The sequence below is a fragment of the Acomys minous genome, assembly GCF_964271855.1.
Source record: "Acomys minous genome assembly, chromosome: 19".
Lineage (NCBI taxonomy): Eukaryota > Metazoa > Chordata > Mammalia > Rodentia > Muridae > Acomys > Acomys minous.
In genome coordinates, this window is record NC_140499.1 from 4,406,691 (window position 1) to 4,419,845 (window position 13,155).

At 37.1% G+C, this 13,155-nt stretch overlaps 1 protein-coding gene across 6 annotated transcripts in view; it reads right to left on the minus strand.

Moving 5' to 3' along the window:
• The window catches only part of NAALADL2 (N-acetylated alpha-linked acidic dipeptidase like 2), a 1,351,869-nt gene that overhangs the window by 384,085 nt on the left and 954,629 nt on the right, over positions 1 to 13,155 (minus strand). For 5 of the 6 annotated variants that reach the window (XM_084769006.1, XM_084769005.1, XM_084769007.1 and 2 more), the window contains one exon: positions 3,849 to 3,989. The exons of the other annotated variant lie outside the window; for it this stretch is intronic. In XM_084769006.1, coding sequence (XP_084625132.1) covers positions 3,849 to 3,989 — 141 coding nt within the window. The remainder of the gene's footprint in view (positions 1 to 3,848; positions 3,990 to 13,155) is intronic. 6 annotated transcript variants of the gene reach the window in all.

Below are 13,155 nucleotides of genomic sequence, written 5' to 3' on the forward strand. Positions count from 1 at the left end.
AAGAAATTGGAAGCATCGCACATAAGCACCTTAATGACACAACTGGAAGCCCTAGAAAAAAAAAGAAGCAGAAAAACCCAAAATGAGTAGACGTCTGGAAATAATCAAACTCAAGGGTGAAATTAGCAAATTAGAAACTAAGAAAACAGTCCAAAGAATCAACAAAACCAAGAGCTGGTTCTTTGAGAAAATCAACAAGGTAGACAGACCATTAGCCAAACTAACTAAAAGGCAGAGACACAGAATTGAAATCAACAAAATCAGAAATGAAAAGAGAGACATAACAACAGACACTGAAGAAATACAAAGAATCATAAGATCCTAATTTGAAGGCATATATGCCACAAAATTTGAAAATCTAAGGGAAATGGATGATTTTCTTGATCAATTTCACTTGCCAAAGTTGAGTGAAGAACAGATAAACAAGCTAAATAGTCTCATTTCCCCTACAAAAATACAAGCAATCATTGATAGTCTCCAACTCTCCTTCATTGCTGGTGGGAATGCAAACTAGTACAACCACTTTGGAAATCTATCTGGTGCTATCTCAGAAAAATGGAAATAGGGCTTCCTCAAGACCCAGCTATTCTACTCCTTGGAATATAGATGCTCCAGCACACAACAAAAAAAAATTTGCTCAACCATGTTCATAGCAGCCTTATTCATAATAGCCAGAACATGGAAACAGCCTAAGTGTCCCTCAGTAGAAGAATGGAAAAAGAAACTGTGGTACATATACACTATGGAATACTACTCAGCTATTAAAAACAAGGAATTCCCGAAATTTGTGGATAAATGGATTGAGCTAGAAATGATCATAATGAGTGAGTTCACCCAGAAGCAGAAATACTCAAATGGCATATACTTACTTATATCTGCATACTAGCCCTAATGGCATGTCCCACAAAAGCCTTCACTTACCAGGAAACTGGGACAGAGGGGAGGACATCCTATTGGGACACTAGATGAGAGAAGCATGGGAGAATAGCAAAGTAGAAGGATCCAGAGGATCCTAGAAACCTACAAGTAGAACATTATGATAGGCAGATTTGGGCCCAAGGGTCCCGCTCAAACTAAGGCACCAGCCAAGGACAATACAGACCGTAAACTTTAAACCCCTACCCAGATCTAGCCAATGGGCAGAACATTCTCCACAGTTGAGTGGAGAGTGGGGTATGACTTTCACACGAACTCTGATGCCTCATATTTGTCCATGTCCCCTGGAGGGGGAGACCTGATGGCACTCAGAGGAAGGATAGCAGGTTACCAAGAAGAGACTTGATACCCTATGAGCATATACTGGTGTTGAAATCCCCCCAGGAACATTTGTAGGGGAGGGGAATAAGGGGAAAATGGGAGGGAGGGAAGAATGGGAGGATACAAAGGATGGGATAACCATTGAGATGTAACAAGAATAAATTAATAAAAAAATTTTAAAAACAAACACAAATTTGTTACATTTAAAAAGAAATGTGTTGGTTTATATTTGTGGCAAGCTGAGTGAATTAAACTTCAAATGTGACTGCTTCTCTTCGTGGACAAGAATCATTCCATCTATCTTTGCCTCTTCCCCTTAACCTCCATCTCTATTTCCATTTCTAGCTTTCTCTGGTTCTGAGCATGTGTAATGGGGAAGATTGGCTGCATTGTCTAGATTTTAAAGAATTCTGATTTATTGTATATAACAAATTAAATAAATAAAGCAAATACTTACTTGACATGCACATGCATTTTCCTATTACTCAACATGATTAATTAAGATTTCCTACCTGTACTTTAATACTATGGTTGGGAGACTCAATAAAAGTATAAAATTATGTTGGAATGTACTTTAGATTATTGTTAATTTGTAAACTAGTACCACAGTTCTTTCTCAAAGTAAAGAACCCTCTTAGTAGTTTTGTGTTATATTTTTACACATACATAATAAATACTGCATTTTAAAGAGTTTTTCATGCACTTAGAAGTTAGTAATCTTTGGTGAGCCATCTGTACTTCTTTGCAAAATACTGTTGTATAAGGTGTCATTTCCTCTTTTTAAGAATGATTCAATTTTAAGCACACAAACACCCAGGATGCTCATTTATTATCTGGAAAATATAAATATAAATGTCCCAATATGTTTTCTGAAACATGATAGCTTCATAAAAACAAAAATTTCTAAGTTTAAGTGCATTTGATTTTGTTAAACCACAACAACAACAACAACAACAACAACAACAACAATAATATAAATAAATAAATAATAATAATAATAATAATAATAATAATAATAATAATAATAATAATTATTATTATTATTATTATTATTATTATTATTACTATCCACCAGAGAAAAACTTTATATGACATAATTCCTTAACAGATCTTTCTTGTTGCTTCTTTGACATTGAGATTACAAAGTTCCAACATTCAATCTCAACTTTATTTTCAGCCCTCACAAATGTTACAGGTAATTCCATGTTAGAAGTATACCTAGTGAGCATTATTTCATATTATTAAGATGTCTAACTGTTGAGAAGACAACTCATAATGTTATTTTATAATCAGTGGCTCTCTACTACATACAGCAGTTTATGGTATACAAAAATTCTGGGGCACATATCTAACTTTTATTCTCACATAAGGAGGGCTTTTCTATGTTTCAGTAGATGTAAGCACAGTACATTTAGTGCAGAACTGATATGCATGATTACAATGTGATCAAAGTAAATGTAAGTTCTTGAGTGGGACACTTGGTGAAATACATAAAAAAGCTTAACTTATCATTGAATTAATAAAGTCAGAGCTCATCAGGAAGAGGCAACAAACTTTGTGAACTGAGTTTGATACTAGGATTCACTTGCTGGGAGGAGTGAACTGACTTCCAAAATGTCTCCTCTTATCGGGACACATATGCTTGGTCATATGTACACATATGCAGAACATATACTGCCCCACCCCCACAGACATATGCAAAGAAATGTTCACATGTCTTTAACATCCAGCAATCTTGACTTTGGAAATGTTTTCTTCAAATAATTTAGATGCTTTTATGGGTAAGAGGAAATAGCTGATATTAAACATTGCTAGTAGAGAGCCTGATCTAGACACACACACACACACACACACACACACACACACACACACACACACACACAGCACTGCAGGGTTAATTCCCAGCAGCCAGAGACACATTTAACAATATGTAAAGACAATCTTTTCTTCAGAACTTTAATGCTGAGGCTGGAGGCAGAAAAAAGATGGAGCCCAGGACTTTCATCCCACTACAGGTAGCTTAACTGCTTCATTTTTATCCTATGATGTCCAACAAAGCCTGACAAACAGCACCACTGAACAAGAAGCATCTCCCGGGCAATGGTGCATATAGACAGAGGGATTTTTTAGTTAATTGTGGGAATTAGACTTTAATGCTTTATACTAAAAGAGTGCATTTCCCAGATAGCTACTGTTATCCACAGAATCTTGGCAGGCAGTGAGACCACCAGAGATCTGATGCTGTCCCAGCAGTAAGCCTGCCAGAGCAGGAACCTTGAAGTCATGCTAAACAGATCTCCATGAATGAACAAAAGGCTTTATTTGTGAAGCTCCTTTTCTTTGGAGATGTTCAAGGCGCTCCCCTCTTTTTCCTGAAAACAATTTCATCTTGGTCAATCTCTTAGATTTTAATCATAATTACACTTCAAAATCATCCCTCTAGAATAACAGGATGAGAAAGATTCCTCCTCCCACCAAAGTCAGTAGTTTTGGAATGAATAATCCTAGATCATTCAGTTTAGGTATTTTGAAAATTATGACCAAAATGTTTAAAGTATTTACCAGATGTGTCGAAGCATAAGCTTCCTTACCATTGTGTGGAAGTTCTAGATGTCTACAGGCATCATTTTCCTCCCTCACAGGCAAAGCGATGAGCTCTTTAGCAAGAGATGCTGAGATGGGCTGCACTAGCAGTGAGGTGAGGTTTGGTTGGCTCTTTCTAAAGCTTCCATCTGGATCCAGAAGAGAAAAGAACAAAGTCCTTAACAAACAGAAACGGAAAACATTCGTAGACAAGTTCTTTGCAATCAAGTAGATGAATTTTGCCTAGGAAGTTTACATTTATCAACTTACTCACTCCTCAATTATATTCTGTCTAATTGTTAAAGATAATTTGAAATATTATAAAATTATTTAGCCTGAATAATATTGTGTATCTTCATTAAAAATGTACTCATACAATTACCACCAGTCTTACTAATATGACTCGATAAGGTAACAAGAAATGAATTGAAACACAGAAGAACACAAAAACCAAGATGGCAGAGGGTGGCTAGATTGTAGGAGTGGAAACAGAGATAAATAGCAACTAACACAGTGGAACCCAGAGAGTTGAACTGAAGCTGTGCTGAGGAGAGGGAGAAGCAATGTGGCTTGTAGCACAGAGTTCAGATGGCCTATGAACTGGCAGCTTCTGCCACCTTCAATAGGATGAAGAAGGGAGGCCTATGAAATGTTGTGTAAAGGCCTCTGCCTCTTGTACACACAGTCACATACAGCAGATGCCTGACCCTTCCTCATGGCAGAGGGAAATGGTGAGACACAGAAGAGGGAGGCTTTAGACAATTATGAAGTTTCTGTTGTTAAATAGAATAGTGTTAGGACTGCTGAGAATCCTCATGGAGAATTCTGTGTACAATGCCTTCCAGCAAGAGAGTATTTGAAAGTAACAGATATAGAGACCAGTAGAAAATATACTTTAAAATTAATGAAAGTCGGGAGGCCACTGATAAAAGGAACTTATCTAAGAGCTCCCGAGCTTAAGTCCTTAGTCAATAAATCTTACTTGCATCTAAAACTAAAATCAACTTAATTCTCCCATTCTTGAAAATGAGCTCTCAAGCAAAGGCATCTGCCAGACAAGTGAAGCTGTGGTCAGAGCCCAAGAGTCTGAGAGAGCCTATGGGAAGACAGGATGAATATGGACACAGGGCAGATGTGAGCCACAGGCCCCAGGAGTCTGTGCAGAGCCTCCGGGAAGACAGAATGAGTGGGACACAGGGCAGATGTGAGCCACAAGGCCCAGGAGTCTGTGGAGAGCCTCTGGGAAGACAGAATGAGTGGGACAGAGGGCAGATGTGAGCCATGGGCTCCAGGGATCATTCACAGTAAGATTTGAGCTAAGATGTAAGGATTTCCCAGACATACAAGAAAATAAGTATTCTCTGAAGTAAGGCAGTGATTAGCTTTAACAGGACCAAAGGTTGTGTTTAAAAGAATGTGACTGTACAATTTGATAAGAAGTGGTATAATCATAATCAGGAAAATTGTGTTTCAAGAAAAAGGAGAAAGGGTCAAGAATTTGGAACAGTGAGCATGAGACATGAAGGTAAATCCTGGTGACTTGAAGATGATGAACCAATATAATGAGTAAAGCTGAAATATAGTGCTAGGAAGATGGCTCACATGGGAAATACTAGCCTTGTAGGTCCAAATACCTGAGTTCATTCTCCAGAATCTTCAGGTTGTGGTGTTGGGGGAGAAGGCTTGTGTGTGACATACAATTGAAATCACAGCAGAGACAGAAGAATTTCTGGGACTCAATGGCTAGGCAGCATTGTCTAGTCCACAACTTCCAGGGCACAAGTGGTTGACTTTATCTAAATAAAAACAGCAAGTGCCTAGGATGTATCATCTAGGGTTATCACCTGGCTTCCACATCCACATGAACACGTACAACCTCACCTCATATATATTGAATCAGAAAAGTGATGTACTCAAATACATATGGAAAACTAAGAAGAGAACTATAAAACAGAGGTGACGACAACAATGAAATGCTGAAACCAATTAATTCTCCAGTTGGCAGAACACAAAGAAGAAGACATAGCAAAGGGTACAACAAGAATAATTTAAGAAATAAAATCTCTTTGAATTATTTTAATAAATAACAAAGTAAATGTATCTATACTTTTAATAAAATTAAAATCAAACAAAACTTATAAGACAAAATAATTATGACAATGCCTACAAAACTCAGAGTATAAACCAAATGTGTTGAAATAAACAACAAAGTACTTGATAAAACTGTTTTATTGGCTCAGAAAAGGAAATTCACAGTTGAATGCCAATAGTTACATTTCAGAGTGCAGTACAATAATTTCAGAAATTTTATTAGGGAAATGATTCCTAGAGGCTTGCTTAGAATTTAATTTGATACGTCTGCAGGGGTTGCGGGCTTCCATGATCCTGGTAACCAGGTTTCAGGAGGCCGATTATACATAAAAAATATGTTTTTGAAATACTTCTTTAATTTATCATCGAGAAAGCCACTAGACAAAAAAATAACCCTGGTGTTTAGCTTAAGGCTTTGGCTGTTGTGGAAACCATGGTTTTGAGAAAACAATAATAAAGATTTAAACCGAGAATCAGTTCTGTTTGAGAAACACAGGCCCAGTCTTTGGTCTTAGTAACTCCTTTATGCCTGTGTGTGACAGCGAGTTTTGACTATCATGTAGTTCACTGGTCCCTGGCCATTTCTTGTCAAAGTCCACTATAATCTCTATACTATGTAGAGCCTGAGCAAAGTGACAGTGTAGGGTTGATAGTTGAAAAATCAGGAATAATTGTAATACAGCAATAGGAGAGGATAAATCAACAGTGGGGCCTTTCAGAAAGAACACTCTGGACCTGCAGTGGTCATATGCCCATAAGCCAGCACATGGAGTGTTCACAGACATCATGTTAGGAGTCATATAACCTGGTACGTGAAAATGTTGTTGATATGTAGGGTTCTGGAGGTTGCCTTCAGCCATTAGCGAACAGCCATGAATTCTTCTCTGCTTCTGCATGTATCTTGAGCCAACACAAGTCTTGTCTCCAAATACAGACCTCACTTGTGTGGCTTGTTAAAAAGTTTTGAAATAGCCAGCTTACTGTGGCTCACCATGTGTGCATTTCCTACCCAATTGTGACCTGGGATGTTTTCATTACACTTAACATCCATTAATCACTACCTCCCTCCAAACTCCCTAATCCTGCCCAGCCTCCTAATTTCTAGTTATCTTTTAAATTTTACTTTCATTTTTAAAATACCATATTGATATTACTATGCATTGATGCTTTTTTATTATTTTTATTGACCTGGTAAAGTTTTTTCTTACAAATTTTCAAATTAGATTGTTTTGGAGACTTTGTATATATGTATAACACAGTCCAGCAATGTATTCACATATTTGGTGATATCCATGATGTCACAAATTTGTATATTCCCAATAGCATATCAAAACTTCATAAAAATAATCTTAAGACTTGGGTTTCCAGTATTCACACATCATCTAAAAACACCAGCTTGTCCCTCCGTGTGTTCTGTGATCTACATTTATTGTAAATTGAATTACATCATTAATTCCACCACCTGAAATCACCACATATGTCTAAGGTTCTTACTTTCTGTAAAGTCCATCTCAAAGCCACTTCCTATAGTAAGTTTTCACTGATGAGTATCCCACCTCTTTCCCTTCATTGTTTTGGTCTGTTTTTATTTCCAGTTAACATAACCACTAAATAAAAGGACTTCTTTTTCTCTGTCAAAATATGATGTATGGTGTCTAGCACATTTACATGAGATCAAGAATAGGAGAAAGACAAAATAATCAATGAGTGTTTGAAAATATTCTGTCTTTCAGGGTTTTTGAGTACCTACAAATGGAACAGGGACACACACACACACACACACACACACACACACACACACACACACTTGTATGTATAAGCTCACACTTTGATGTAGCTTTATTTGAAGCAAGCTATTACATCCCCAGAGGACACACTAAATATATTTCCAAAAGCCATTTGTTACCTTTAACTATGTGATTAATACTGGTCTAAAATAATCATTGGTAGATTAAAGCATTTCAGTAAATAAATCATATTTAAATATATTTGTCAGCATCAATATTCACCTTTCAATTTTGCTCTCAGATGCTCTATTAAGAATATAAAACAATGTATTTAAAATTAAGTAAGAGTGAAGTTGAAACCCAAATAGAAAATTCCTAAATATTTGATCATTTTGGTTCTACAGGTGTAAAAGATTTGCATTAGTTTTGAAATATAGTTTGTAATTGGTTCATTAATTTTTTCACTTTCACCTTAATGGAAATCTGACAAATAGTTCACTTTTGAGAGCAAATATTAAAAGTGGGACTTTATAGGACACCAAGATTAAATTATATTCACAAGCTATGTTTTAAAAACCTAATTTATTGAAGAACTAGAATAATTTCATTTTCTTATATGTCAACTGTTTTGAATGCAGCTAAACATGCCATCATTTTTGTCCATTTTATTTAAAATACATAGGTGAACTATAAGAATCTTTTAGACATGTTACAAAATTAGGTGCCTGATATGCAAGGATACAAAGAATATCAGGTAACAAATTATACGGCAGAACACCAAGTACTTTTGTGGTATCAGCCTCTGTGCCCTCTCTAGTATACTATCTATTCTCAGTAGCCACTGACACCAGCCTGTATTTTAGCTGATGGCTAACTCTGTTCTTATGTTCTGTTCAGGTTGTATTCTAAAGATGAAAAAGGAGACAAGATGGCAGCACACAGTATGGACCATGTCTAGAGCACTGAGTAACAAAGGCTGTGAAATGGACTGAAGGGAACAAACCAGGGGCTCCACTTCTCCCCCGCATTTCAGCTGGACAACTCTCAGTTTGGAAGGTACAAACTTCTACTACCTTGTGCTCTGCTGAATAAGGGAGAAAGCGTGGACCTCTGGGGAACAGAGAGTCTGCTGTTGCTGAGGGCCTAAGGGGGCCAGGTGAGACAAATGACAACTATCCAAAACACAGTCTTGGGGACTTTTCAGACAAAACAAGTTGGGAGAATAAAAAAGAAGCCACTACACCCATACCCACACCCATACCCACACCCAAACCCACACCCACACCCACCATGGCTGGACTTTCCCCAAGGTTAGGAACCACAAGCTCCAAGCATACTGCACTCTTTTGAGTATTAGACCAGGGCAGGCCTCCTGCAGAACAAAGGATCAACACAATGAAAGCAACACAGCATTCTGGCATCTAAGTCACTGTTCTACTCTGTGGCTGATTCACCTGAGGAGAACAAGTAGCCAGAGGAATCCTTTGAAATCATGGGTCCTAGGTCACAGAGTTTGGATGAATCTTCATCCAGGAAGACAGTGTCCACCAATCTAGTACATGAAGTAGCTGCCTTCCCAAGATACTCACCCCATGTCTGACAGCTTAGAAATCTCAAGCCCTCTCAGAAGATGCCTAAAGGAAAAGATAAGACAAACAGCAAAACCCTGGCCATCATGGCTCCACCAGAAAGCCCAGACACCAACACACACTAAATCAGCTGAATCTCAGAAAAGTGACCTTAAAACTTTGCTTATAGAGTTATTTGAGAATTACAAAGGGGAAATGAATAGACCCTTCCAAGAATATCAGGAAAATACAAACAAATCAATAGAGGCCATCAAGGAGAAACAAGAAACCACAAGCAAAAAGGCAATGGAAAGGAGTAAAATGGTTCACGACATGAAAATGGAATCAGACACCATTAAAAAAAAAAAACCCTCAGATTCAGAAAACCCATGAAATAGAAAAATTAGAGAAGAAAGCAAGAATCCAACAGACAAGTATAACCAACAGAAACTAACAAATAGAGGAGAGAATCTCAAGAATTAAACATACATTAGAACAAATTGATACACCTTTCAGAGAAAATATTAAAACAGAAAAATATGTGACACAAAGCATCCAAGAAATCAAGGACAACATGAGAAAGCATAACCTAAGGAATATAGGAGTAGATGAAAAGAAGGATGCAAAGTCCCAAGAATCAGAAAATATTTTCAAGAAAACTATAGTAGAAAATTTCCAAAACCTACAGCACACGAAATAGGCTAGACCAGTAAAGAAATTCCATTCCATCACATAATAATCAAAACACCAAATCTTCAGAATAAAGAAAAGATAGTAAAAGCAGCAAGGGAAAAGGCCAATTAACATATAAATGCAGACACATCAGAAAGACACCTGACTTCTCAACAGAGACCATGAAATCCAGAAGGGCCTGGGCGGAAGTCATCCAGACACTAAGAGACCATGGATGCCAACTCAGACTATATCTAGAAAAACTTTCAATCACCATAGATGGAGAAAGCAAGATATTCCATGACAAAACCAAATTTAGACATTATCTAAACACCAACCCAGCTCTAAAAGATAATAGAAAGAAAACTGCACCACAATGAGATCAACCACACCCAAGAAAACACAGTGTATGGATAATCTCACAACAGCAAAACCAAAGAAAAGCACTGTCACACACAACCACCACCAACTCCAAAATAAAAAGATCCAACAACCATTGGTCATTAATATCTCTTAACATCAATGGCCTCAACTCCCCAGTAAAAAGACACAGGCTAACAAAATGGATGTAAAAACAAGATCCACCATTCTGCTGCATTCATGAAACACATCTCAGGAACAATATAGACATTACCTGAGAGTAAATGGCTAGAAAAGGATTTTCCAAGCTAACGGGCCCAAGAAGCAAGCTGAGTTAGCCACTCTTATACTTGATAAAGTAGATTTCAATTACAATTGATTAAGAAAGATGGAGAAGGGTACTTCATTCTCATCAAAGGAAAACTCTACCAAGAGGACATTACTATCCTGAATATCTATGCCCCAAATACTAGGGCACCCACAGTCCTAAAAGAAATACTTTAAATTTTAAAATCAAACATTGATCCCAACACAGTAAGAGTGGGAGACAATATCCAACTTTCACTAATGGACAGATCTTCAAGGCAGAAACTAAATAGAAAAAAGAATCAAGCTAACAGAGTTCATGAATCAAATGGACCTAACAGACAGCCACAGAACTTTTCACCAAAACAGAAAAGACTATACCTTCTTTTCTGCACCACATAGAACCTTCTCCAAAATTGACCATATAATAAGTCACAAAACAAGTCTTAACAGATAAAGAAAATGATATAATCCAGGTATCTTATTAGATCACCATGGCATAAAGCTGAACATCAACAACAACACGTTTAACAGAAAGCCTTTAAACACATGGAAACTGAACAATATTTTACTTAGTGACATCTGGGTCAGGGAAGAAATAAATAAAGAAATTAAAGACTTCCCAGAATAAAAAAGGGGGGGCACAATATATCCAAATCGTTGGGACACAATGAAAGCATTGCTAAGAGGAAAGTTCATAACACTAGGTGCCTTCATAAAGAAATTGGAGACATAGTATGCAAGCATCTGGAACACCTGGAAACTCTTGAAAAAAAAAAGTAGCAACTACACACAAGAGGAGTAGAAGACTGGAAGTAATCAAACTCAGGCTAAAATCAATAAATTAGAAACAAAGAAAGAAATTCAACAAATTAATGAAACCAAAAGCTGGTTCTTTGTGAAAATCAACAAGATAAACAAACCCTTAGCCAAACTAACAAAAAGACAAAGGGAGAGTATCCAAGTTAATAAAATCAGAAATGAAAAGGGAGACATAACAATGGATTCAAAGGAAATTAAAAAAAAAAACAATTACATCTTACTTCAAAAGTCTGTGTGCCACAAAATTTGAAAATTTAAATTATATGGAAAAATTCTTTGATAAATATCACTTAGTGAGCCGGGCGTGGTGGCGCACGCCTTTAATCCCAGCACTCGGGAGGCAGAGGCAGGCGGATCGCTGTGAGTTCAAGGCCAGCCTGGTCTACAAAGCGAGTCCAGGACAGCCAAGGCTCCACAGAGAGACCCTGTCTCGAAAAAACCAAAAAAAAAAAAAAATATCACTTAGTAAGGTTGAATACAAAATTAGGCAAATCATTTAAATATTCTCAGGAAATAGAAGCATCAGCAAAGTCTCTTAATGAAAAAAGCTCAGAGCCAGGTGGCTTCAGTGCAGAATTCTAGCAAACGTTCAAAGAAGAGCTAATACCAATATTCCTCAAACTATTCCACAAAATAGAAAGAAAAGGATCACTACCAAACTCATTTGATGAAACCACAGTCACCTTAATACCTAAGCTACACAGAGACTCAGCAAAGAAAGAACTTCAGACCAATTGCTGTTATGAACATAGATGCAAAAGTGCTTAATGAAATTCTATGAAACCAAATCCAAGAACACATTAAAAATCTCATCCATCATGACCAACTAAGCTTTGACCAGGCATGCAGGGGTGGTTCAATATATGGAAATCCATCAATGTAATCAACCATATAAACAAACTGAAAGAAAAAAACCCACATGATCTTCTCTTTAGATACTGAGAAAGCATTTGATAAAATCAAATACCCTTTTATGTTCAAAGTCTATGAGAGATTGGGGATACAAGGCACATAACTAAATGTAGTAAAGGCAACATACGACATACTGTGACATATGACAATCCTACAGGCAACATCACTAATCTAGGACTAGAGAAGCCTATCCACTTTCTCCATAGCTCTTCAATATAGTACTTGAAGATCTAGCGATAGAAATAAGACAATTAAAGGAGATCAAGGGGATCGACATTGGAAAGGAAGAAGTAAAAATAATCACTCTTCACAGATGATATGATAGTATACCTAAGTCCCCTCCCCCAGTTTTACCAGAGAACTCCTTACAACTGATAAACACTTTCATCAAAGTGACCAGATACACAATTAATTAGGGGGAGGTAATCCCCCTCAGGAACAGTCATAGGGGAGGGGAATAAGGGGAAAAGAGAAGGGAGGGAACAATGGGAGGATACAAGGGATGGGATAACCATTGAGATGTAACAAGAATAAATTAATAAAGAAAAAAATACAAAAAAATAAAAATAAAAAAATCAGTGGCCTTCCTGTACACAAATGTTGTCCTTGTGAATACAGATAACCTTTCATCTTTATCCATATTGTATATACCACTGTTACAAAAACAACTAACTCCCCTCAAAGCAGCACAAGTTAGCACTGGGTTGTTTATATTATTAAAAATGGAAATATTTAACATGATTTGTGCTCCTTTATACAGCTCTCTCCTCTCTCTCTCTCTCTCTCTCTCTCTCTCTCTCTCTCTCTCTCTCTCTCTCTCTCTCTCTCTTTCTCTCTCCACACACAGGTAACACATT